Source organism: Adelges cooleyi, unplaced genomic scaffold, assembly GCF_023614345.1.
Source record: "Adelges cooleyi isolate 19-005CV unplaced genomic scaffold, UGA_ACOO_1.1 ACOO_flye_CR_arks_rails_tigmint_CR_PRNA_23, whole genome shotgun sequence".
In the NCBI taxonomy this organism is placed as follows: Eukaryota; Metazoa; Arthropoda; class Insecta; order Hemiptera; family Adelgidae; genus Adelges; species Adelges cooleyi.
The window spans coordinates 14,749,795-14,775,802 of record NW_026095893.1 but is presented as its reverse complement, the minus strand read 5'-3'; the positions used below and the strand labels follow the sequence as shown (position 1 = coordinate 14,775,802).

Below are 26,008 nucleotides of genomic sequence, written 5' to 3'. Positions count from 1 at the left end.
TATTCCATGTATAACGCTCAATACATAGTTTAGAAATAACGACTATTTTAACACTTTTAAATGACTAACTTTTCAAAAAATGAATTTTTTTAAAAAACGTACCGTCTTGCCCTCCGGAATATTGTTCTCTTTTAATTTTATAATGGGTGCTTTTACTCTAAAACCAAAATTAAGCGAGTTATTTTCAGTCTGCTTAAACATGTAGAGATGAAAAAACATTTTTAAATCGCTTTCAAGGATGCTGTGATAGTCCAAAAAATTAATGAACTACCAAAATAGAGTTAATAATAATTACATACCACAGTCTAACCTTTAAATTAAGATTTTGTAAAAAATTGCCTATACTTTACTCCTTAAAAATGAGCGGTGCGACGCCCTCTTAAGAATAAAATCTGTTAAAGAAGTTGCCTCCTTGTACTACAAACAGATACCACACATAGGCGGACTTAGGGGTGGGCTAAAGGGGCATTAGCCCCCCCGAACCTAATTGGTTTTTTTATTTTAGTAAAATTCTTATTTAATTTTCTATTACCTAAAAAAGTATAAAAACCATTTTTTTTAATATATATTTTAATACTTAGTTTTTTTTAGACTAGTTGGATAACGTTTGATTGTGGTTTATGTGTCATTTTACACAAGACAACTTCTAATGTTTTATTATCTTGGCGGCTGACCGCCAACCGTCTAGTGGCAAGACCTATTGGGAGGGTGGGGTGAAGGGTTGTTATTATCATTGTAGACTACTTTTCCACAGCTAAGTATAAACAAATACAAAATATAAACATTGTATATTTATCTATATATAAAGCGAACTTATCGCAGATAATGTGCCAAATTTCACGTTTCTACCTATACGGGAAGTGTTTTATGATTTTGATGATGAGTGAATGAGTGAATCAGTAACAAAAATGTAAACTTTGAAATTCTCCCCTTTTAAAAAGGGCTCAAATTTGTACAGTATCCTAAGTTATTCAAGCTTATGTATGTTTCAAAAGCTTATACTAAGAGGAAATAGAGATATATGGGTTAGAATTCAACTCCTCTTTAAATTCCACCCCTAAGAGGGTAAAAAGGGAACACGTAAACTCGAAACAACACAAACTCTTCGTTAGATAGGACCAATTTCAAAAAAAATAAACATATTGCATAACCCCTGGCGAAGCCGGTCAACACAGCTAATTAATAAAAAATTAATACTTTTTTCAGAAAGCTGAGATTATTTTACATTAGAAACTGATTTTTAATCATTTATATTGATGACCGAAGATACTATAAAAAAGAAGTGTCAAGAAACATATGACGACCATGCAGTGTAATTTTCAAAAACACCCTCGGGGGTCGCTCCAAACGTTCGTTCGTATTTGACGTTTTCACCCATATAAATTATAATTATAGTTGGCTTCTTCTTGAAATAAGAATTAATTTGTGTTATAATATCTTCTGTTATGCCGTTATTTGGCTCAATCATAGTAGGAAAGAGTAAAGTAAAATCGGGTAAGCCGGTCAAACCTTCCCTCTCCTATCCAAGTTTCAGATATCAAAATCCCTCGATTCGAATCTTTTTTAAAAATAATTTCGTCACCTTAGATTTTAAATATTTAATTTTTTTGTACTTTAAATGGGTTTCTTTACTTTATCCGACACAAGTAGAGTTTGACAATATTTCTTGTTCCAATTACATGTATTGTTCTTTATTTTCATATAAATTAATACCATACACGATTCAACAGTTTTATACCTACTATAAGAGGGCATGCAAAAATAATTGCAAAGATCAACGGTATTTAAAAAAAATAAATTAAGTACTTATCAGTATTCAATACGTATAATACAAAAATGTACGAGTTAAATATGCTGATATATTAATTATAACAAATAAATTCATCACCTAAGTCTTGAATCGTAGAATAAAAGATGGAAAAGATAAGATCTGTGCTTTATCTTTAAATTAACAAATTTTTATTATTAACTGCCCTGAATTGTTTGTAGTATGATACTTTCAAGTTCCAAGTCTTAGAACCTGACAGTTAAATACTGTTTATGTGCTTTTCAAGAGTTCAAACTATTGTCTAAATGCCCCTAAATTAGATTAATGCTTGTAAATAATTTTAATTTTGACTTGTATGCTAATAATTTAATGGATTCTTACAATAGATGTATCTAAATAGTTGATTAGAGAAATTCTTGTATGATATTTAATTTTAAGATATATTTAAAATATAAATTTTGTATACTTATTGTTGTATAATACTACTATAGTACTTAGTCTTATATTAACACTAGACTTAATTTCAAAATGTTAATTGGACGCTGCCCATAAAAAATACAATAAAATAAATTCCAGAAAAAATAACTTAAAAATAATTCAATCATATTATAATACCTATTTTGTTATTATTATTATACAATTTTTATAAAATTATTACCAAGTTCTTAAAACATATAATTGATAAATATATATGATAACTATTTAATTGACTTTAAAAAAACTAGTTAATGATGTTTGTTTTTTGCCTTGAACCGATGAATTATTTTTAGCCATCAATTTTGAATGTGATTTTTTTTTATTTATTTTACTCGTAACATCTGCAGGTTCACTCGTTTTCATATTTTTCAAGGTTGATTCGTTATTCACATTGATGGACTCAGTTAATGCATCATCTGGTATTTCATTTTCTACAATTTTTACTTCTTTGTTAGTACCTTGAAAATAACCAAACGAAATATATAACAAATTATATTAAGTTCATTATTTTATTTAGTTAGTAAACAATTACATTTTTTTAGATAATTAAAAATGTCCTAATTTTAATTCATAGTTGTGATAAAAAGTAATATTATTATGATCGTTCACATAATGGATATTTTTACTTACATACAAAACCATCATCATCAATATAAGTGCTTGTTGTTACTTGTTTTTCTTTTTTAAGATTTTCTCTTATTGTTGGGCGTGGTGGTGTAGGTAAGACAAAATCAACTTCTTCGTGTTCTTCTGTATATTTAGATCTTTTATTATCTAAAAATTATTAAATGACCGATTACAAAACAAAATTAAGAAAGAAAAAAAATATATTATATCAATTAGTATGTCTAGATAAGTGACAATTCAAATTTTTTAAGGTATGATAAGCAACTTTTTGCTTTCCAATCAACTACAAATATTTCTTGTTTTTTCAACAGTTTATAGAGTTATAACAGTTTATAGAGTTTATTATAATATTTAAGGCAAAAAATTAGGATTTATTTATTAAACTATTACTCTAAATAGTGGTTTTTTTTACTTTATTATTTAATATTAAACTAATTGACATAAATATATGTTAGGTATTTATAAGTTTAAATCAAATAAAACATTTTTGATAGTGTTTAACAAACAAACTTATAAATATAGTATGTATAGAATCATGATTCAAGTCAGGCTCTAAGTCCAAAAACTGCCCTCAAAAATGTTATAATACAAATTCTATTCAGTTAACTATAACATGGGATTTTTGTTTATAAATCAACTAACAAATAAAATTAAAATATACTAAGTAGCATGATAAAACTAGTCCCAATGTTTTTATGCAACAATCATAAGTCATAACCCTACTAGGCACTGTCCGTATATGACAACACAAAAGTAAAATTTACATATTTAATTCTATATAATAAATCTTAGTTAACAATTTTTTTAACTCTAAACAATATAAAATACAAACCTTCTTCTTCACTGTTTATTTCTTCTTCATCTGAACTATTAAATGTTTGTATACGCTTCCTATGTTTTTTTAAGCTTTCATTATTTGCTTTTCTTTTCTTAGTTTTATCTTTTTTAATGACTTTTTTTTTAATATCAGTTGACTGTGACACTGTTTCATTATCGTACGACATATTACATACATCTTTTTTGTTTTGCTCTTTTTCCATTGATAATACATCCTTATTTTCACATTCTGGACTTTTCAATTTAATAAAAAAGTCTGATGTTGAAGAGTTAGTCTGAAATAAAATAATTAAAAAGTATAATGGGTAAAGATGTCTTGGATTGAAATATTAATTTGATAATTGTCAGGTATAACTAAATATAACTATGTAAATAATGTAACTAGTAATGTGTTAGTTTATTAAATAATTAAGATTATGTTCTTTAGTATTTTCCTAATAGTACTAATTTACATAACATAAGGCTTAAATCAATTTTTCATTTCAAAGTTTGCTAAATAATCAGATTTAAATTTTACCTTTTTACATTCCACCATCTTCTTATTGATTGGTTCAACTTCAGTTTTTTGTGTGGTATTTGTTTTAAAGAAATCATTTTTATTTTTTTGAGGCTATAAAGTACAATTTAACTTATTATTTTTAAATTTAAAAACAGCCTAAAAACTACACAAAAATTGTTTACTTTTTTTATTGTTTTTTTAGATTCACTGGTAGAAAATATTTCTTTTAAATTTTCTTCTTCTTTGCATTCATTTTCTTGTTTTGTTTCTTTATTTTGTGTTTCATCTATTTCCATTGGTGTTCCTTTAACTGAATCGTAAGCAATTACCTTTTTGGTATTTTTCATTCGAATACTTGAACAAATATTAGTAAAGTTCTCATCAATTTGTTCAGCTAAGTATAAATCATTGCTGAGATCCGTAAACCGACCAATAGGCTGAATACTATAAATTTGTTCAAAAAGTATATTTTTAAAACGGCGTCTGATAGTTTCAACATGATTGTCATAACTGAGTACAATACAAAATTCATTTTTTTCTTTTAATGAACCACCAATAACTACAGTTACTGAGTATTTCTTGCTATCTGATATTTTGCAAATATAATCTTTTAATAGCCTAGAAAATAAACAATTTAATAAATTACTGTTAGTTTAAGTGAAACACAGACATAAATCTGAAGTTAGGCTAATCAAAATGTATAAAAATAATAAGAATAAATTAACATACTGTTAAGCTGCCAAAAAAATGTGAAGCATAGCACATTAATTAGAATAAATCTACACAGGGTTGGCCTAGCTAGGGTCATGAACATAACCGGGGCCCCCAGCTATGTTGAAGCCTTTAAAGCCTCGTAGGCCCTAACCGGGCATTCAACCTATTAACGCCCGTAACTATTTTTTTTCCTAATTTTTGAGTCTCAAAGGGACCACCGGGCGTTAATAGGTTAACACAATATGTACGATTTGCTAAGGTGAAACAACTGTAAAATTATGTAAAATGTAGATACAATTTTTTTATAGGGGCCGTTTAGAGATTTAGTGTCCGAGGTCTATGCGCCAGGCTGACCCTGTATCTACAAAAGCATATAAATACTTCTTATAAAAATCCTTATAACTGGAAAACAAAGTTTTATTAAATGTTTGTACATCAAAGAAATTAATCACTATAAAAAAAATATTACATTTTTATTTTATTTGTATAAATAAACTTACTGTTTTGCTTTATTTGGATGAATATTCAACATTTTTGTCAGAGTTTTGTAAGTAACCTAAAAAAAATACAATCATATAGTTACTTCTGGTATCTTTAATAGTTAAAAAAATAAACCAATAATTAATACGTAATTAATGAAATATTTAAATGACTCTCTACCACAAAATTATGTACATTATAATAGTGTATGTGCATTTTTTTTTTATTAATGTAACTATCATCATTGCACACCGAAGACTGATAGTAATATTGTTATTGGAAGACAAGTATACTGTTGTAAATATCATTTTTTGGATTCACTTTATTTAGGGGTGACCAAAAATCAGGTAACTCAAGGAGAATTATGCATATTAATACTGGTTTCCACTACATACTCAAATTCCATCCATCCTAATAAGAATTGTTAAATATTTATCTACAGAAACAGAAAGAACACAATGAACCACACACATATCTCTGAAGATCAAAGACGCATGACTTCCAAAATATTAAGAGAATAGTCCATTTTTACATATAGGAGTATTCTTAAGTTTAGTAAACAATGTAAGTGATACATTTTTCAAATATTTATTTTCACTTTACAGCGAAGCTGAGAAGGAATTATTTTATTACTAAGTAATTAAACTACTTTTAATAGATTGATCCAACACTACATGTACACTTATAAGGTATAACTTATAAGCTTGTGGTGGGAAGGCGTAAAAAAACACACATATATATTATATACATTTTTTTTAAATCTAAATTAGGTCTTTTTAATTAATACCACTACTGATAGAAACAAATATATAGCTTACTATTTGTTGTTTATCTTCGAGTATTTCATCAATTAATTTTGTTTCCATTATTCTAATTTTTAGTTAATGATTAAATGTACACAAATAAAATATATAATATAATGCAAGTGATATTAAAAAAAATCGTATATTAAGCATAAAACATTTTAGGCGAACATCGAAATCAAAATGTGAATTGCAAGTCCAAAACAATGAGTTTATCTTATGTTTTTCAATGCGTTATGATCATAATATAATTGTAAATATATGTAAGCATATTAAGGTCCATACACTATGGGTATGACAAACTAAAGTCTATAACTAACTAAATACATAATCTTTACATTTTTTATCTTTAGTTATAGAATAATCACTCATTATCATGATAAATGATAATAGTACAAAAACAAAACATTTTTTTGCCGCCAAAAAATTATGATTATCCCATTTAACCACGATGTAGAGAAGATAAGTTGAAACCACTCAACTTCTTATCAGTAAAAATCTGGGTTCGAATGCTTCAGGCATTTTGGTAGTTCAGCTTCGCTGTACAGGTGGCGCCACCATTTGCCCGGAGGCCGATGTTTTCTATGCGGCTTATGGACGATAAACGTTTTATTTTTTATTTTTATGTTAATTATTCTTTATTTGGAGTTTTTATTATTTTTATTGTCTTATTTATTAATAGTAATTATTTTGTTAACTTTTTAATTGCTAAAACTGTGTTTTACCCCTATATATACTAATAGTATATTACTTAAACGTGATTTTGGAGGGAAATAACCGATTATAATTTATATAAAAAAAAGTTGATAATAAAACATGTGCGCAAGGAGATTACGAATTATTTTTATGTATAAAGCCATAAATTAAATATGGTGTAACGATATATTATACAGCTTTCTTATCAACGTTCATATTTCAATTTCAAGGGAGCTGTGTTGAAATTAATAAGCGTATCCTCAAATTTTGTAAATAATATTATGGAACCCTATGTAAGTTTTAACCATTGATTACTAATACATAATTAATCAATTTTTCAACCAATTTTTTAATAGTGTTATCACAGTAAAATTCAACCGTATGGTAAAATCACAGATTATATGAAAATTATTTTTCCTTCATCATTTGCCTATTTAGATAATATATTATGATATTGTAATTGAAATGATTGGTATACTATTCTACTTTAAGTGTGAATTGTTGGTTGTAGGTAATTTTTTAAATATTTTTTCTAGAATCATTGAAGTATACAATAGAAAATCAAATGTAAAATACATAATACAATGGCAGATTCTAAAAAAACTCAGATTAAAAACGATTTAGCAAAATTAGAATCTTGCTCTGATCTGGAAAGAAGCATCCAATTAGCCAAGCAAGCTAATGAACTGTGTGATCCAACACTGCCATTCTTACATAGTATGCAATATACAGAAGGAGATCTAGACCTATCATTTTATTTCTCAAAGTCTTATAATCTCAAAAACATACACAAAGAGGAGATATTTTCTTTATTTAAAGCAAACATGTACGAATCTTACAAAAACTGTCCCTGGGGATGGAGGGAGAAAAAAAAACGTTCCGAAATGTTTCATCAAAATGCTAGGTAAGAACAAAATAGTATTATAATAAAAATGTTGCCTTTATAGTTAATTGAAATTGATCAAAACTGTAACAATATGAAACCATATTGTTTCGATGAAATTCGTATGGATTTTTTTTTTAGAATTTATTGACCTAGAATGGTCCCATTTTAATTCTGTAAAAATATTTGAGTTTATCAGCATCTAATATTAATAATAATAATCTTTAGTGTAAGGTTCAGAAATTCCATACAATAACATTTTTTACATATATGAATTTTAAAATAGATGATGCTACCTTTAAAGCTTGTATGTGAGTGTAGCAAGTTCATTAACAATAGCAAGGTCGGCCTGGCACTCAAAGGGCCCCGGGTTCTAAATCTCTTAAGGGGGCCCCATAACAATTTCCTCAAAAATAGACTCTAATTTAAAAACCAAAAATGAACAACATTATACAAAGGTGATTTCCCCTGAAATTAATATATCACTTTGCCCTTCCCCCAAGTCACGACCAATTTGGAAAACAAAATATATTTATTGATGGTTAACTACCAACTATAATTTTTTTAAATATTTGTTAGGTACATACATGTTTTTTTAACAACTTTAAGTTGAAAATAGTAATTTTTATGAATTAGCTAAACATTTCATGGATTAAACGAAAAATAATTAATTTTTTATTAAAAGGTGTCAAGACTGAATATAATAATCAATTTCCGTTTGTGCCATTTTTATAACATAAAAAATACAAAATTTTGAAGAAAAAAAATTCAAACAGTCAAAATTCACGAATTTATTGCACTTAAAAAAAAAAAAATAAACAATGTTTTTGATTACAACTTCAAAAGTAAGTCTGACTTCACTATCGTCATCAGCATTAAAAAGCACACATTTTGAAAAACGTGTATAATATGTTTCAATCAAGCTTTCTAATGTTTCTAACATAATTTGTCAATTTTATCTACATACAGACAATGCTTTCATTTCAAGGGATATCATAGATTGAACTTTTGGTTCCCATTGTTTGTTTCCCATACATCTGTGAGCCCCGGCCACGTTCGCGGCCCTGGCCAGGCCGACTGTGAACAATAGTGCAGTTCATTAAAAAAAACTAAAAGAAAGAAAAGTAACAATTTTACTAACATAAAACTATTTATACTTAATAGGTACAATGATTTAAGTCAAGATTATTTAATAAGTTATTAAAGAAGTACTTATTTCTTAATGAGTCAAGATTAATACTTAACAGTTTACATAATTTAATTCCAAAATGTACTATCATCCTACTATTCTCTGTTCACCGAAAGAATGTGTCCATCAGCCAACCAAATCTCTCATATATTCCTGCGCATCCCACCCAAAAAACATGCTGACGTGCCCACTGAATGCTCACATTGAAACCTACCAGCAGCCGTATGGTGGGGGAAATTTAGCCTGGAGACAATACCGTTATGTCATTTGGATGCGCTACGTGGGATGCATTCTCTCGGTAAACGGAATATACCAAAAGATTAAGAAAACATCTCTTCTAAGTTATTGTGGGAATATATTTTTTATATTTCAAGTGACATTGTGTTTAAATCCCATTTTAATTTCTCAAATTTTAAGTATTTACTTCATTGTCATTTTTAAGTAAATGAAACAGTTATTCAAAAATCTGGAAAAATGATTAAAATCAAATATTATTACAGAATTAAAACCCGATCATTCTAAGTACACATAATTTTGTCTGGTTTTGTGTAGGAATAAAATGGCTTTTATTCTTGGACAAATATTGTATAGGTTAAAAATATATCCTGGAGTTTATACAAATTAACCTGAAAATTAATTGACATAGCCAAAATTTATTAAAAACCACATAAATACAAAATATTGCTTATATAATACCACATAAAAATTCCCCGCTTTCAATCCCCTTATTTAAATGGTAATAAATTACAATATTTTTTTATAAATATTGCCGTTATGATTTTTGTAGTATTCAATAAAAATAATTTTGTATTATAGGTATATTCTAGTTCGTCAAACAAGCAGCAAGAAAGTACTTGTAGCTTTTGTGCACTTTCGTTTTGATATTGAAGACTTAACAGAAGTGTTGTATCTTTATGAAATTCAACTAAAACAAGAAGTTCGTAGTAAAGGTCTTGGACGATATTTAATGAACTTTTTAGAAACAATGGCAATCTACTATAACATGAAACGTGTTGTATTAACTGTTTTAAAAAATGACAATAAAGTCATTAATTTTTATTTATCACAAAATTATAAAATTGAATCGTATTCTCCCAAAAATTCTTTTTATTATATTTTAAGTAAACTACTTATAAAGAATGTATAACTAAAATAATAAGATATATTAATATAACTCAATTCACATTATTTTAGATTTATAATTAATTAAAATGTATTAAATTAAATATTCGGTAATATTAAGGTAACATTTTTTTTGTATTATTATTCCTATTCTAAGTTCAGTTAAAATATAGATAATTTGATGGTAGTTGTTTTGAAAAAAAGAAGGTAAACAAATCACAACAAACGTCTTAGGAACTTAAGTCTATAAACAACAATAGTTTTAATAAAAAAATATAAAGTGTTTTAAATAGATAAAATGTATACTAATCAAATAATACTAATAATTAAAAAAAAGAAATTTGAATGATATATACATAATAAAAAAATAATACTTGTGAATACTGTTAATAATGTTAAGCTTAAAAGTAAAATAATGTTTAAACATGTGTCATGTTAAAACATTTGTTATGCTATATAACACCAAGAAAACAAAATTAATAACTTAGAGGCTGTTACTTCTTTAAAGCTTTGTATGTTTTACGTTTTCAGTCCAATAATTTTGAATTGTCATGGCTTCTAAACTGTTTAGGAATGAATCGTTGTCCAAACTGTACATTTCATCTGAATTTTCCTAAAATAAATGAATTCTAAACTATTATCTTAGAAGTTATATTTGATGTAAATTAATTAAAAAGTGAAATCTTAAGATAAATTTACTCCAAATATTCTTTAATCTTTACTATAGACCTATATATTCTCAGTTTATTATTATTATTTTTTTGTAGTTCTATTAAAGGACAACTTACTTGCATCCATATATTGACTCCAAAGAAGAATATTTTACTTTTATTTCTAAATTAAATTCCTCAATGACTTTACACCTATTGGCTATTACTAATGAAGAGGGAAATTATTTTATTGATTAACTTTCCTATTTTCAAGTGTAAAAAAGCAAAAATCAAATTGCAATAATTCACAAGAAATTTCCTTTTTTTTTTCCGAATTTTTTTTAACTACACTGTGTACTATACTCTATTTAGTTTAAGATTAAACCGCTCAGCTGACTGAAACTTGCCAAAACTGCGTATTCTGCCTCTAGATAACCTGTGCCTAGGCTTAGACAGTTGTCGTCGGTGATTAACGACCAATTACAGAACGTATAGCAATCGCCAATAGGGTCCAACTATCCAATCTCGGTTTGTATATGCAAAAGTGGTTTAATCTTAACCTGAATAGAGTATAGTAATTTTTGTAATTATGTATTCTATAACAAAAAATAAACATGTAATGAATTGGTTAGCATTATGTATTACTATACAAGTTACAATATGCATTTAACATTTTTAAAATCAAACAGTGTAATAGGGGAAAAGTCATCATCACGTGAACTTAACAGGCCTATAGGCCAAACGTTGCCATCATTACATGGTTATTAGACCATTTTTTTTTTTAGTCGAATTTGCTATTCAGGTCAGCTTATCCGTCTGTTGCCAGAGAGGGGACGGATGTTCGCTCCTTTCAGACAATTGCTTGCCCTTGACCAAGTGTCGGACCAGCGACAATGAGCTTTAACACACTGCCGCCTTAGCCACTCCTCCTCTTTATATAGAGAAAAAATAGCAAAACATAATCATACAGTAAATAGCAAAGGCTACTCAGGATACCGAACAAATCCTGGTAAGCCCTTTACTTGGTAGGCTTTTTCTATATTTATATAGTATGCAGCGTTCGTCTCTCAACAAAACACATATACAAAAGCCAACCAATTTTATTAGTTACAGTAATTATGAATTTATATTTAACATAATGTTCATAAAAATGTATACTGGTAAAACCAGAAAAAAAAATTTGCACAATAATTATTCCTACTCTATACAACATTTAATTATTTCTCTCATGCGATGGAAATGTTCACAAAAAAAAATGATACTATTGTTACATTAGTATTTTGTTAACTACAGAAAAAAACTAGTAGTACTTAAGAAGAAGTGGTTCAAGGCAATTTTTAACAAATGTTCCGAAAAGAAGGAAATGTAATTTATTATAAAAAAAATTGTATTCTTTTTTATTATTATTCTATTGTGTAATCAGATTTGACATTATTAATTGGACTAACATTATTATATTTTTTAATTATTCACTTATTAAATTGTGGATAATATATTATATTATACTTGGAATTTTATACCGTTTACTATTATAACCTATTAAGCTTACATAAAGCACTAATTATCTTGAATGTTAAAATGTTAAGACGCCTTATTAAAAATGAATTATTTTATACTCACTTTAAACATATCATCTAAGTAACCAATGGAATCTGCATTGCTACAGTGATCTAATGCTTGTGGAGTGTTCCATCTACTTCTCTTGTACATTATGTATCCTAAAATAACTTTACAAAAATTGTATTTTAGGACAATAGACGGAATTAGTTACTATAGAACTCGGTTGCTTATACCAAATGATATAATAGCCACACAGCCAACAATCGATGCACCTGATATTAGAACAATTTGAGTGGTCATGTAGTTTGATAATTCAGGCAATGATGTAATATTTGCAATTGTGTCGTTCAATTTTATACTTATATCTATAAATAAAAAACACATTAAATAAACTTGATAGAAATGCAGTTTACATTATTTAAGTCCATCCTATTTAACCTGTATCATTTTGCAATTTGTATGGTTCTTTAATAGCAAAATTGGCGTTAATGGAAGAGTTATCTTCTAACAACACAATCTCAGATTTGTTAGGTAAATGCACTTGATTAATGCTTTCAAAATCATCTTGTGTAATCTTCACACCATCAAATGGTGTACTGCGAGTGATCCTAAATAATTTGTAGGACGAAATTACACTACTAGATATACCAAATGGTATAATACCTAAAAAATAATAGCATGTATAACTAGACAACCTTGTTTAACTATTTAGAAATATGATTATAAAATTGCTTTACATTTTAAGTAACTAGCCAAACATATGTAACAAATAAAGTGCATTATGTTAATAAAGAACACCAAAACATTTTACAACTAATATATTAATGTATTAAGTGACATTTTGTCAAAGCTAATACTTATGATAAATACTTGACTCTAAATACCAGTCAGCTAATATTTTTTTTTTTTCATAAGTCTTAAGGAAATTGATAGCTTGTAAAATTGAATAATTTACATTTTACTATTTTAGTATTCAACGAGTATGAAACTGAAGTATTGATAAATGAGTAATGATTACTAAATGTAAATTTTCTTATTTATAATTTGTATGATAACAGATGGCCAATTCTTCAAATGGTATAATCTTTGATAACAATTATTATAGATAGCCCGCCGAGACGAATTTAAGTTCTGGACGTCGACACGGGATTGGCGCTAGTAGTATCAATATCATTGAAAACGATACTACTAGCGCCCGTCCCGTGTCGACGTCCAGAACTTAAATTTGTCTCGGTGGGCTATCTATAATATTTATAATCAATGGTATAATGTGCTTATAACCATGGCTTATGTAGCCATGGTTATAACCTAGAAAAAAAAAGACCACGAAGGGCGGAGTCATTCCGCAATCCAAATTAGTCGATTCGTGGTTGATGGTTATGACTTATGTTTTGTTTAATATTGTTAAGAGCCAAGAGGATCCAAAAACCTAGATTGTATGAGTCTGGACTCTGGGTACTGACTAGTGACCAATACCAAGTACTAAATACAAACGCTAATTACTACATCGTACACTTTACAGTAGTTTTTTTATACATTTTAATCATAACATTATTTGTTAAAAATATGGAAAAACTTATAAAATTAAAAACTTTAAATTGTCATATCACTTGTAAAATATGCAGAGGATATTTAGTAGATGCTACGACGGTCACTGAATGTTTACATACTTGTACGTATAGCCGTGTATGACATTATCTATTTATTTAGGATAACATTATTTGTACAATTTCACTGAATTGTATTACTTTGTAGTTTGCAAAAGTTGTCTTGTAAAACACTTGGAAGAAAATAACAGTTGTCCTACTTGTCAAATTGTTATACATCAATCGCATCCTTTACAATACATTAGTTTTGATCGGACAATGCAAGATATTGTTTTTAAATTAGTACCTGGACTTCAATTAGGTATTTAAAAGTTCTTAATTACTTGAAATTGTCTTTTCAATAACAAATTTAATTTCTAGATGAAATTAAAAGAGAGCGAGAATTTTATCGAATTAGAGGTTTACCTTATCCAAAAGAGGTTCCAGCTGGTACTGAAATTGATGATGAAAAAGTGGCACAAGATCAAGCAGCAGTAGATTCAGATTTTCACAGAACTGATGAACAAGTAAATAATTATAGACCTAAAATATTAGATTACTGAATTTAAATTTTTTCTTATTAGAAATGGTCTAATTATTTTTCTTCTTTGCCTTCATCCCAACTATTTGGGATCGGGCACCCTTATCCTAAACTTCTACTTAACACTATACCTCCCACATCATCCTTGCACACCAGCAGTTCTTATATCATTCTCAATCGCAACTAACGACATCTTTTTTGGCCAAGTTCCTGTTTTTCTCTTAAGTTTATTTTCATTACCATTCTTAATGCTTCCGGTTGCTCTCTCCTTATAACATACCCAAACCATCTCAGTTTACTTTCTCTCATTTTGTTTGATACGGAAGCACACTACCTCTTATGGATTCGTTCCTTATTCTATCTTTCCTCACATCACTCATCACATTCACCTTATTATTCTCTTCTTCACTACACTCATTATCAGTTCTATTTTCTGGTCTTCTACCTAACACTACAAACCATACAACATAGTCGATCTCACCACACTCTTGTAGAACTTACCTTTAAGTCTCATTGGAATTCTCTTGTCACATAAAACAACTGAGGATTCTTTCCACTTGATTCAACTGCACCTGATCCTACGTGTCACAGCTTCATCAAAGCCACTATTATTTTGTACAAAAGTTCCTAAGTACCCAACCTCGTCTACTATGTCACCGCTTATTGCCAAAAATTGTTTTTATTATTTTTTATTTATGGATTTGAATTTGTATGTCTACTGTATAGGTATACATACTTCTTATGTAATAAATGCGACTAACGATCTGTTTTTTTGTTATGTTTGCAACAAAACTGGCAATAAGCAAACCCTCTCCCCCCCCCCCCAAAAAAAACTATTGGGTTATTTATTTTCATTATGAGTAGTATTTATTTTAACTTGCACATTTGTAAAGCCAATATTTGCTAAGATAGCAAATACTTTTTTAGTTCCATCTGGTCTGGGGTTAATAATCTAATTTTGGTAGTAGTTGGTCTGAATTACAAAATCATATTTTACGAGTTGCTCTGGTCCAGTTCCATTTGTTGAGGACCATTTTTCTATTCCTTTATTTTTAAAAAATATAAATATAAATTACTTTTTAAAATGTATGATTTATTCCATTTTTTAGGTTAATATTGGACTAGAGTGTGTTGCATCTCATTTAAAATCATTGAAAAAGAAGTTCTTAAGAGTTTCATCACAAGCAACAATTACACATCTAAAGAAATTTATTGCAGTTAAAGTACTAGATGGAACAGATAAATATCGAGATGTAAGTTCAAAATTGTATTTCTAACTGAAATAGTTTTTGACTGAATTGTGTTTTATGATTATAGATTGATATACTGTGCAATAATGAATTATTGGGAAAAGACCATACACTTAAATTTGTGTATGTAACGAGATGGAGATTTCGAGAACCACCATTAAAACTTCAGTACAGGCCAAAAATAGATTTATAAAAAAGTTTTTTTGATAAAGGTTCTTTTATTTGTGTTTGTATGTGTTAATAATTTATTAATATATTTTTTGTATATACGTATTTTATTGATCAATGATAAATATATAAAAATTATTAATACAATTTTAAGTATTTAAATTGTATATATACAAATGCTAATAAAAATTAAAATTACAAATTATGTATACAAAAAATATCTATAAAAGGGTGTTCCAGCATGAAAGGTAAGTAATAGGTGATTAAACATCTGGGGGACCCCAAATAAGCCCCCCGTTTTCATTTTATCTATTGAAGATTTCGACAGTTAAGTAAAAAAATAATGACTTTAAAAAAAAAAAAAATTATACCCTGTTATTCAGTGCAAAAAGCTCACCTTAAAAGAGGGGTCACATAATTTTCAGTCCCTTTCGGCTCCTAACTCAAAAAATGATTAGAGGCCAGAAATAAATGACAAGTGATAAAAGATAAATGCTAAGACATAATTGATAAGAGATAAATTGAGAGATTAAAGATAAATAATTAGAAACGAGATCAGAAATAAATAATAAAATATTAGTGATAAGAGATAAAAGATTACAGACTAGAGGTCATAGACTTATAATATTATAAGTCTGTGCTAGAGGTAAGAAAAAAATGATAAGAGAAGAGTTAGGGGCTGAACCCGGACCCCCCCAAAATTTCCTCGAAAAATATTTGTATTACCTTTCTTTTATGTCTTTGTTCCATTTTTATTTAAAGTATTCCTGAAAATGATGTAAAAAAAAAAAAAATATTTTGATGTAAGTTTTCTTTTAACTTTAAAGCCTAAAGTAAAAATAAAAACGTGATATTATCGTTATCGTCTGATTAGGCTTATGGACACACCAATGAATTTTAGTTTTTTCGAATTTCGTTGGTGTACCTTATTGAAAGACGTCAATAAGGAGGAATACATTACTTATACCAAATCAAGCACTAGAAAATTGTCTAGAACTAACAAACCAGACATATAAAAAAATGTTATTTCAATTATTTTATTTTGAATTAAAATAGTAAGAATTTTACTGAGCAGAGAAACTTAGTACAATTATTTCGTCTGTAGTTAATTCCGGACCCTTACTGCTGCATATAATTTAATTATTATTAATATTTAAAATAAATTACTACATGTTTTGCTTACCGGTTACTTCGTATTAGGGATTGTATACTCGTTTCCAAACCACCTATGAGGTAGAGTATTTGGCTCGTTTTTTTTAATGTGGTATCTCCATTTACGATGATGCTCAAATTGTATTTACTGTACAACCACCAGAAATGTGTGGTGGGGGCGTTTCAAGCAATTGTGGACTTACGATCCACAAAAACATAATATGATACATAAAAAAAAATAAAGCTCATTACACAAAAATAATAGTTGAATCGTATTAGTAGATGGCGTTATTATCATCCAAACCATCATCCTCATCAAATAAATATCCTTCCCCGTTATCAAAATAATTTGTATTGTAGTTAGTTCCATCATTTAACTCATCGTCGACATCACTTTCCAACTCATCATCGATATCTTTTAGTTCTCCTTCTTTTTCATCTTCCTCTTTCTTTTTTGGTTCTTCGCTATCTTCGACATTAATGTCTTCCTCTTCCTCGAGTTCTTTAACAACACTTTCATTAAACAATTGTGAAGTGGAAGGGCCGTTTTCAGTTTTTACCTTCTTTTTACTGGCTGGGTTGAGGAAATCGTTTATTTTGGTTTTCGTGGTAGTTACAATTTGTTTTAACGACAAATAAACATGGTTGGCTACTTCGGCTTTTAATTTATCCATCCACTGCTTGTCTGTTAACGGTTTTTCATTTGGTGAAATTTTCTTTTTTTTTGGTAGCAAGGACGGAGGAAAATAACTATGTGTTTCTACACTCTTGAGGTACGACCAAGGACTAGTAAACTCATCTTTAAGTATAAACGATGGAGCACTATGAAAATGCTTGGCTAATTGTTGTTCGAATGAAATTAAATCTTCGTCTTCACGGTTTTCTTCAATTTCGGTAACATTAGCTCGTAGCGGAGGAAAGAGTTCAAGTGCTTTGAAATCGAGTGAATCGTCTGGTTCAGTTCTTTCAGTTCGATGGATACGTGAGGTGCTTAAAATTCGATATAGGGGGGGGGGGGTACTGTTGAGGACAATTTTTTTCTTTTATATAATACGTATTATTATATTGTATGTATTGTTATAAAAGGATAGTCATCGATCGACCAAAAACGTCTTTTGTGGAATAGAAATTAGAATAAATAATACATTTAATTAGACTACATATACGAATATTGTGGTTTTTAAAATAATATATAATCAATTGTCCTGTATAAAATTAAATTACATGTAATATATTTTTATTTAGCAATAAAAATGACAGTAACGTATAATAATATGTAAAAAACCCTATTAGTTCCATATAAAAATCGGCCTCCGGACGAATGGTAGCGCTATCTACGTGACAACATTTTACTACCAAAATTCCGTAATTTTTTGACCCACTGATTTAGTTGGAGTGGCGTCACCTTATCTTCCCTACATCTTCCCTTCATCGTGGTCCTATCCATATTTTTATTATCAAGGATTGGAAGGGGTTGCTACAGTTACCACGAATGTTGCATGCCACGACTTGTAGTTACTCCGACATTGCTTTATCAGTCATTTGCCACGAATATAATCTACTTCGAATATACAATTGCTACGATTAGACGGTTAGTCCGAATTTAACATACTCCGACATCGTAAAGTAATTAAATGAATCATACAACAGTTTACTCGATATTGTGATACCATGAAAGTATTTTACTTCGACTATACATGATAAGAATACTTGACCACCGGGCACCGACTATTCCGTGAATTCTATGATTGTATAATGAAAATATATTATATATTATTGTCAGTATTTGTATGTCTTAGATTTGGAACTCGTTTGGTGTACAAACAGGGAAATTACAAATTACTAATTAAATATAGTTGTCGCTAGTACTGTATTGTGGGCCGAATGAGTTAATTTCTATAATGGGCCGAACACTGTCCATTCCGCAACTAAATCCAACTCTACACAAAAGTTTTTGACTAACTACTGATAAATTTAAAGACAGAATCGGGTTATTGTACATAATGAATTTAATGTATTAAATTCATTAATTACGTTTTATAGTGTATTCTTTATTATCAATTGCACATTTTAATTTACAGTATATCTTTCTTTTAATTATTGGTTAAAAACCTTTGGCAAGGGCAACAAAGGGCATTGTAAGGGTTATATTTAATTAGTTGACATACATAATTGAATACAGTAGGCTATACATTTGAAATAGAAAAGTTATACAAAAAAGATAGAAGAATTTTATAAACAATTTTTTTTATGAATAATAAGTATAAATCTGATTGTAATATATAATTTAGAATGTAGGTGATTGATTCAAATTAAGTCCCAAGGGTTTCAGATAGATTTTTGAATATATATATTGTTGTTAATCCGTTGTGACTGGTATTATAAACAATTTTGAGGTTTTGTATGACACTGAGAGACGAGAGTCACTTAAAATGGACAATAACTTACAATATAAAAGTTGGTTTTTAATTACGATTAATATGTGAAAACACTCAAATTGGTATTATAAAAAAGTAATAATATTGAATAGTTTGGTTCCTAAACCAGTGTTTAAATTTTAAATCAACGGTATAGAGTATAGATTATACCTTTTTTTAATGACATTATTAAGTGGTAAATTAAAAACATTTATATTATGCTGTTAAATTTCTTGACTTTTGGATATCTGCTTTTGTTTATCAAAAGTGATACAAACCATGAAATTATTTCTTGTTACTTTTCATCTTCTACATCAATGTTGTGTATCAAATATTTGTTCAACACCCCTCTAAACATTTTTTGTAGAATCGTCTCTGATATAATTCAATTTGTATTTTGTATTTGTATTGACTTTTGGCTTCAGTGATTGTACAAATAAGTAAATATTAACTAGGCACTATATCGCAACATAATGGATTAAGGGATACCAGAAAGGACCATGGCCCGCTCACCCAGGGCTCACAACATCATGGGATCTTTCAAGATCGAAAAAAGACAATTAACATAATTAACAACATTAAAATGTAGCTTTATCCCATTTAGTGATTAGATAGTGTAATTATTTTTTAAATATTCTGTCGAGGTTAGAGCAAACAAATTTTAAGCATAATATATATATTTGAGATTTTTAAAATCATTCATAAATAATTATTACATTTTTAGTACTTAGGAAATATCATTAACGGCCGTTTATAGTAGTTTGGGTAAAATTTAAGTACAGTTTAGCCTATAATTTTAATACTGGTTAGGAATAAAAATATTTGGTTTTTTTTTTTGTCAAAACAGATAATTTTAATAATATTATTAATTTCTGAAAATAAAATGATTTTATTAGTCGTTTGCGTGTTACAATGTACGTGGCGGTGGCAATCACGTTGTATATGATTATGTATTTACTATTTATAATAATAATTCTATCAAAATTAAAATGAGAAATCTTACAGAATCTAAAATATATAGATTATAGAGAATTTGTATAGGTTATTATATCTACATATAATCTAATTTCTAAAACAAAAATTGTTATAAACAAAACTGAATCACGGACGTACAATTAAAATATTATTAAATTGTTAATATTTTTTAATTTATTATTATAATATTCATTATTGAAAATAATAAGTATCAGTAAAATGTTATCATTTCTACAATCATTTATTTTGTAAATAACAAATTATTATAAAGAATATGCGTGTCCATGGAGATGCATTTTAATTTTATATTATGTTGTCTTTTGTAAAACTTACAAAATGTTACTTGGTATTGTTTTTTTTAACGCTCATACCAATTTTAATGGTGAGCCCCCCCCCCCCTAACAACCTAACGGGAGCCCCACTCCTCCATAAATCCGGCCCTGTGTTAAAATGTTAACAATACAAAATGCATAAATCACATTAAACCTACTAAAATTTTGTTAGGTCAGTCCTTGAATATGCTTTTATTTTGAATTATAACATAGTCTCCTTAGCAATCTGTAAAATCGATCCAGAAACTATTCCTATATTTTTTACTTTTTAAAGTTTTAAGAAAATAAAGCCAATTGTTGAATCGTCTATAAAATACTATGTTGACAGAATTTAAATGATATATTTTTAAATATATCATATAAATAAATAACTATATCATAAATTATATAAATATAAGACTGTTCTGAAAAATGATGATTGGATTCATTTATTGTACTAAATATTAGTTTACGATTTTATACGCAATTTTACGTTTCTACACAACGACAAATTTATCTCGGTCCAGTAAACCGAATTATAACTCGTGTAATTCAATTCAAAATGTTGGCTTATTGAGTGCTCTCAATAAGCACTTTTAACTTAGCTTATTTATTATTTACATTTTTTATTTATAGTCTTCTATTAACTCTACAAGTTTTTTATACTTATTTTATTTTTCTCTACAATTTTAGTTGTAATTGGTAAATCATTTGTCAAGTTTATTGCATATTGTTGTAAATATTTAAATAAATTATTGTAAAACTTGTTGTAAACAAATTGTAAATTGCCTCATTAGCGTAAATTTATTACTATTATAAATACATTATTGTTAAGGACAATTTTATCATTCGGTGGTTAAAATGTCGTTTATGTAATCTCGGTTTAAGATTAATCGGAGATTAAAAAAATTCTGAATTTATCAGTCAAATTTAATCCTAGCTTAAGTAAAGTGGGTTTTACAAACAGAAGGTTTATTTATTAATAATTATTAATTAAAGTATGTTACAACGTTAAAATAAAAATGTTGTTAACTTTATATTGGTAAATATCATCTGCTAGCGGTGCTTAATTAGACATACTTCCCAATGTTGGATTTTAATTTTTAATATATGTATGCATTTTTCGACAAATTTTCTAGGTTTTTTAGGAAGTCAATTTGCAATTTTCTCTTTTGAAGATCTCCAAAATTATTTTTTTGAAAATTCAATGATAATTTATTCCCGAATTGCATTTGAATTTATTTTAGGCATAACATTTTAAATAAAAAATTGAAAATATTGGTTTATAATATAATCTAAAAAATAAACTTCTGCGTCACTATTATGGTCGCTACTACTGCTACTAATCTAATTATTTCAGTCATCTAGAATTAAATATGCATACAATTTATATCAAACGTGTAGGTAATACAATATTTATAATTTAAGCATCCGTTTTGAATTGAATTGGTAGTTACATTGAAATAACTACCTACAATGTAACTGTTAATTCTATGTTTTGTTACATGCAATCATAAAGTATACCTCATCACTATAATTCGATAAAAGGTTTTAAGTGTGTAAAAGCAAGCAAATAACTAATAATAATATAGGAATATTATATTATAAAACAATAGATAGTAGATATTTCAGTAAAATTAAATATTACTTGATAATATTGATACTAATCTCAATTCTCAGTTTAAAGTTTTTAACTAACTATAATATGCTAACTAACTGTGATTAATATTCAGCTAAAATTTAACCGAAAGAGTCAAATAGATAAAGTCAATTTTTTAGTTTAACAACGATTAACATTAAATAAAGTTTAAATTATTTTAACAAGCAGTTGATAAAATTACCTTAAGTATACTATATTTGTATCGATAAAGTAACAGAGTGAATAAGTATTACAATTTTACAGTTTATCAATTTATTATTTATAGTTTTATATAAATTAGTTGTTGGGTCATGTCAGTGTAAATGGAATTTAAGGTCCATAAAATGTTTATCAATGTAAATGTCCTTTAAAATAGCGAAATCATAACATTAAGATATTTTGATAAGTCATGTCGATGTAACTGGAATTCGAGGTAAATGTAATTCGAAGCAATAATTAAAAATGGAACTTCGATGTAACTGTAAATCGTGGCATAAAAAAAATTAACGAAAACTTATTTTCGTTGTAAATGTACTCGTGTCAATTGTCGTCGATGCAATTGTCATTCGTAACAAAAATGTCGGAGTAACATAACATCGTAGCACGCAACATTCGTGGTAACTGTGTTACCCCGATTGGAAGTGACCCCTACTGCTTTTATCGATTCTGTGGTTCATAAATGATAAAGTGATAGTAATATTATTTTATGATAACATAACATTTTGTAATATTGGTAATAATTGTTAAATGGTAAATGTTATGTGATGGAAGATGGTTAATTGATCTTTAATCATTTAGTCATGATATACTGATTTTTTTTAATAGTAGAAATTTAATGTATACGTTTTGTTTACGTTTGTGTTATTAAGCTATTACATTTTTAAAGGGTTTAAAATAACGATAGTACTATGAACATTTCCAAGTGTCCATTTTGAAAAAAGCAACATTTTATTGGATAAAATTGATTGTTGGTTCTATAATGTAAAGGTAAATATAGAAATTTATGTATTAAAAAGTTAGCCGTGAAATTTATTTTCCTTGTGTATTATTTGTTTGGTAGTTTTTATATTATTCAACTAACAATAATACATATTATAGATTAAATCTAAAATATGTATTATCTATTAGATTTATACATTTTAGATGGTATTAAATTAGGTGTTAGTAATAACTAATTGTTACTGGTTGTATTTACTTAGTAACCTTTGAAGTTGAATTTTAATTTAATAATCTAATTTTTAAGTGTCACAGGAAAATCTCATCACTTATTTTCTATAAAATTTTTATAGTTCTTTTATTTGATTACCGTCCAAAATCCCGACAGACCATTTTCCCGACAGACCAATTACTCGACAGCACTTTTCCTGACAATAATTCTCCCGACAACAATTTTCCTTTCAAAATACTATAGCGAAATCTATGTGGAAGGTAAACTAGCCAAGGGAAGACTGGTTGCTGTTTAGGGCGGTTGGTGAAAGCAACGCTAAAGAAAAAGTGGCAAACAACCCAGTCTTAAATTAGAAAAATTGTTTTGTAGTACGAAGACTATAAGGACGAGGGCGAAAACTCTTGAGTTCCTTGGCATCTTGGCGCACACAATAGTCCTATAACCAAACTTAATAAATCATTTAACCAAAAAATGGATTTTTTGTCAGGGTAATAGCTTGTCGGGTAATTGGTTTGTCGGAATTTTAGATTCGGGGAAATTGCCGCGAACTCTTATTTTATTATAAACTAAAAATTATGGTTGTATACTTAACAGCAATCTGATTTTTTACTAAATTAATCATTTAATTTTCAATCCGGGGTAATATAGGAGTCATTATTTGGAGGTTGTAGTATAAGCATATAGCAAATATGAGTATAGTGTTAGAATATAGTCATTCATTTAATTTTATAATGATGTTTAAATATTTATACATAGCTAGTTTAAACATTTATGGGATGGTGAGTAAATTGTTGTTCTATTATTTTAATAAAATTGTGTTTTACTGTTAATAATGTTATAGATTTTCAAAAGTGAAAATGGAAGACATCGATGTAAATATATCAAAGATTCTTTCAGCATTTAACATGGAATCAGATGCTGAAATTGCTTCAAAGTTGCTTAACTTTGAACATTCAACATCTGATGATAATATAATGGAAATATTGAGTAGTGTTAATGGAATTGGATATGAAATTGATGAAAATGTATACTCGTTGCCAAGTATGTCAATGGATAAGCTAGTCGAACGAAAAATAAATATAATTAGAAGTCATCATGAGTTAGCGCAGAGATACTATGACAGTTTAACATTTTCAAAAATGTTACAAAAAAAACTATCATTGTTGAATCATTTATATGATTTACTTATTGTGAAATATTATTCGTCAAAAGTAATTTGAATTGAAATATTTTTATTAGTTAATTTTTCTAATAACAACTTAATTATTGAATAGGAAAACAAAAATGTGCAAATAGTAATTGCACCACAAAATTCAATTGATGAGACGGTTAAGCCTATTACCAAGTTAACTGGTTCACAAGTTCTTCTACAGATAGCAGTAAAAACAGGTCTTACTATGTTCTTTACTTTATTGAAGCAAAGTTGGGAAAACAAAAGCACTCATGGTAATACTATATTCTGGAAACTTAATAATATATAAAAAAAAGGTTATTTTTGTTGTCAGATATCAATATGGGTTTAGAAGTCCTTAGTACAGCATTAAGTGTAATGCGGCAATTAAGCCCTCTTTCCTTAGGCAGCAAAGCAGAACTGTCACAACTAGGTTTGGATTGCTTGGATAATGTCATGCATTTTGTAAAAGAATGTATCAATGCTGATTACATAACAAATATTCAAGGTATATATTTTGTTCATCAAAAACACTACACTGTTTTTTCTATTGACTATTAATAATCTTCTATTTTTACAGTTAAAGAAAAACTTGCTGAATTATCATTGTTACTAGCTTATCAACGTGAATCACTAATTTATTTGTTGGAATGGATTGATATGGCACTGAATATTACTGATGTATGTTTGCCATTTGAAAAACTTTATCATGTATTGGAAGAAATGTCATCAATATTAACGTTTGCTTTTGGATCGGAAGAAATTGAAAGTTATAGATCTAAAAATAATATACCCTTAAAAGATGTTGCTTTATTATTGATGAAAAAAGTAAATTACCATATTGAAATATATATTCTTATTTGTTTTACTATTATAAATAATGAAATTTTAATGTATTAGCTTGTAACTTTTGGTGAAACTTCAGTAGTTCGCACTCCCTTAAATCAAAATTGTGCTGAACTATCTCAACCAGTAAGTGAAGTATTCATGTGGGGAAGCAACTCATCAAATCAACATGCTGAAGGTGCAACAGAAGTTACAGATGTACCACGTCTTGTTAGATCACTGTCTGATGTACAACAAGTGGAAGCTGGACAGTATTGTACATTTATCATTGATACAAAAGGTTGTGTAAGCGCTTGCGGGAAAAACAGTTATGGCCGTTTGGGCTTAGGCAACTCGTCAAATCAACCAGTTCCCAAAAGGATTAATATTAATTGTAAAATAAAACAAGTATCTTCTTCAAAAGGATGTGACGGACATTCTTTAGCATTGAGTGGCACTGGTGAAGTTTATAGCTGGGGAGATGGTATATAATTTTACAA

The 26,008-nt window shown here is 28.0% G+C and overlaps 6 protein-coding genes across 7 annotated transcripts in view; 3 read left to right on the top strand and 3 right to left on the bottom strand.

The window, feature by feature from the left end:
- Positions 1–1,868: 1,868 nt before the first annotated feature.
- On the bottom strand, positions 1,869–6,555 carry LOC126835515 (DNA polymerase delta subunit 3-like). Its single transcript, XM_050568166.1, has 7 exons — positions 6,221–6,555; positions 5,423–5,478; positions 4,391–4,826; positions 4,227–4,319; positions 3,705–3,984; positions 2,876–3,019; positions 1,869–2,703 (listed from the first exon to the last, which is right to left on the bottom strand). Exons 1-7 carry the CDS (start codon positions 6,266–6,268, stop codon positions 2,471–2,473), a joined length of 1,290 nt encoding a protein of 429 aa, XP_050424123.1. The 5' UTR covers positions 6,269–6,555; the 3' UTR covers positions 1,869–2,470.
- Positions 6,556–7,046: 491 nt separating this feature from the next.
- LOC126835516 (N-alpha-acetyltransferase 40) lies at positions 7,047–10,437 on the top strand. Of its 2 annotated transcripts, none has more exons than XM_050568167.1 (3): positions 7,047–7,194; positions 7,438–7,805; positions 9,790–10,437. In XM_050568167.1, the coding sequence occupies exons 2-3, from the start codon at positions 7,486–7,488 to the stop codon at positions 10,118–10,120; spliced, it is 651 nt and encodes a 216-aa protein (XP_050424124.1). In that variant the 5' UTR covers positions 7,047–7,194; positions 7,438–7,485; the 3' UTR covers positions 10,121–10,437. The 2 variants fall into 2 exon arrangements, with proteins under 2 accessions (XP_050424124.1, XP_050424125.1); XM_050568168.1 differs by lacking the exon at positions 7,047–7,194 and adding an exon at positions 7,252–7,373.
- Positions 10,063–13,280, bottom strand: LOC126835517 (uncharacterized). The gene is made up of 5 exons (XM_050568170.1): positions 13,043–13,280; positions 12,744–12,968; positions 12,539–12,670; positions 12,366–12,472; positions 10,063–10,708 (listed from the first exon to the last, which is right to left on the bottom strand). The coding sequence occupies exons 1-5, from the start codon at positions 13,083–13,085 to the stop codon at positions 10,598–10,600; spliced, it is 618 nt and encodes a 205-aa protein (XP_050424127.1). The 5' UTR covers positions 13,086–13,280; the 3' UTR covers positions 10,063–10,597.
- Positions 13,281–13,650: 370 nt separating this feature from the next.
- LOC126835538 (polycomb group RING finger protein 3) lies at positions 13,651–16,055 on the top strand. The gene is made up of 5 exons (XM_050568198.1): positions 13,651–13,977; positions 14,061–14,213; positions 14,273–14,418; positions 15,542–15,685; positions 15,750–16,055. The coding sequence occupies exons 1-5, from the start codon at positions 13,692–13,694 to the stop codon at positions 15,873–15,875; spliced, it is 855 nt and encodes a 284-aa protein (XP_050424155.1). The 5' UTR covers positions 13,651–13,691; the 3' UTR covers positions 15,876–16,055.
- Positions 16,056–17,277: 1,222 nt separating this feature from the next.
- On the bottom strand, positions 17,278–18,622 carry LOC126835909 (DNA-directed RNA polymerase III subunit RPC7-like). The gene is made up of 2 exons (XM_050568781.1): positions 18,615–18,622; positions 17,278–17,965 (listed from the first exon to the last, which is right to left on the bottom strand). Exons 1-2 carry the CDS (start codon positions 18,620–18,622, stop codon positions 17,278–17,280), a joined length of 696 nt encoding a protein of 231 aa, XP_050424738.1.
- Positions 18,623–23,119: 4,497 nt separating this feature from the next.
- Positions 23,120–26,008, top strand: part of LOC126836159 (probable E3 ubiquitin-protein ligase HERC1) — a 32,480-nt gene continuing 29,591 nt past the window's right edge. Inside the window, exons 1-6 of the mRNA XM_050569324.1 lie at positions 23,120–23,331; positions 24,354–24,723; positions 24,787–24,958; positions 25,018–25,191; positions 25,264–25,511; positions 25,584–25,992. Coding sequence (XP_050425281.1) covers positions 24,370–24,723; positions 24,787–24,958; positions 25,018–25,191; positions 25,264–25,511; positions 25,584–25,992 — 1,357 coding nt within the window. The 5' untranslated portion in view covers positions 23,120–23,331; positions 24,354–24,369. The remainder of the gene's footprint in view (positions 23,332–24,353; positions 24,724–24,786; positions 24,959–25,017; positions 25,192–25,263; positions 25,512–25,583; positions 25,993–26,008) is intronic.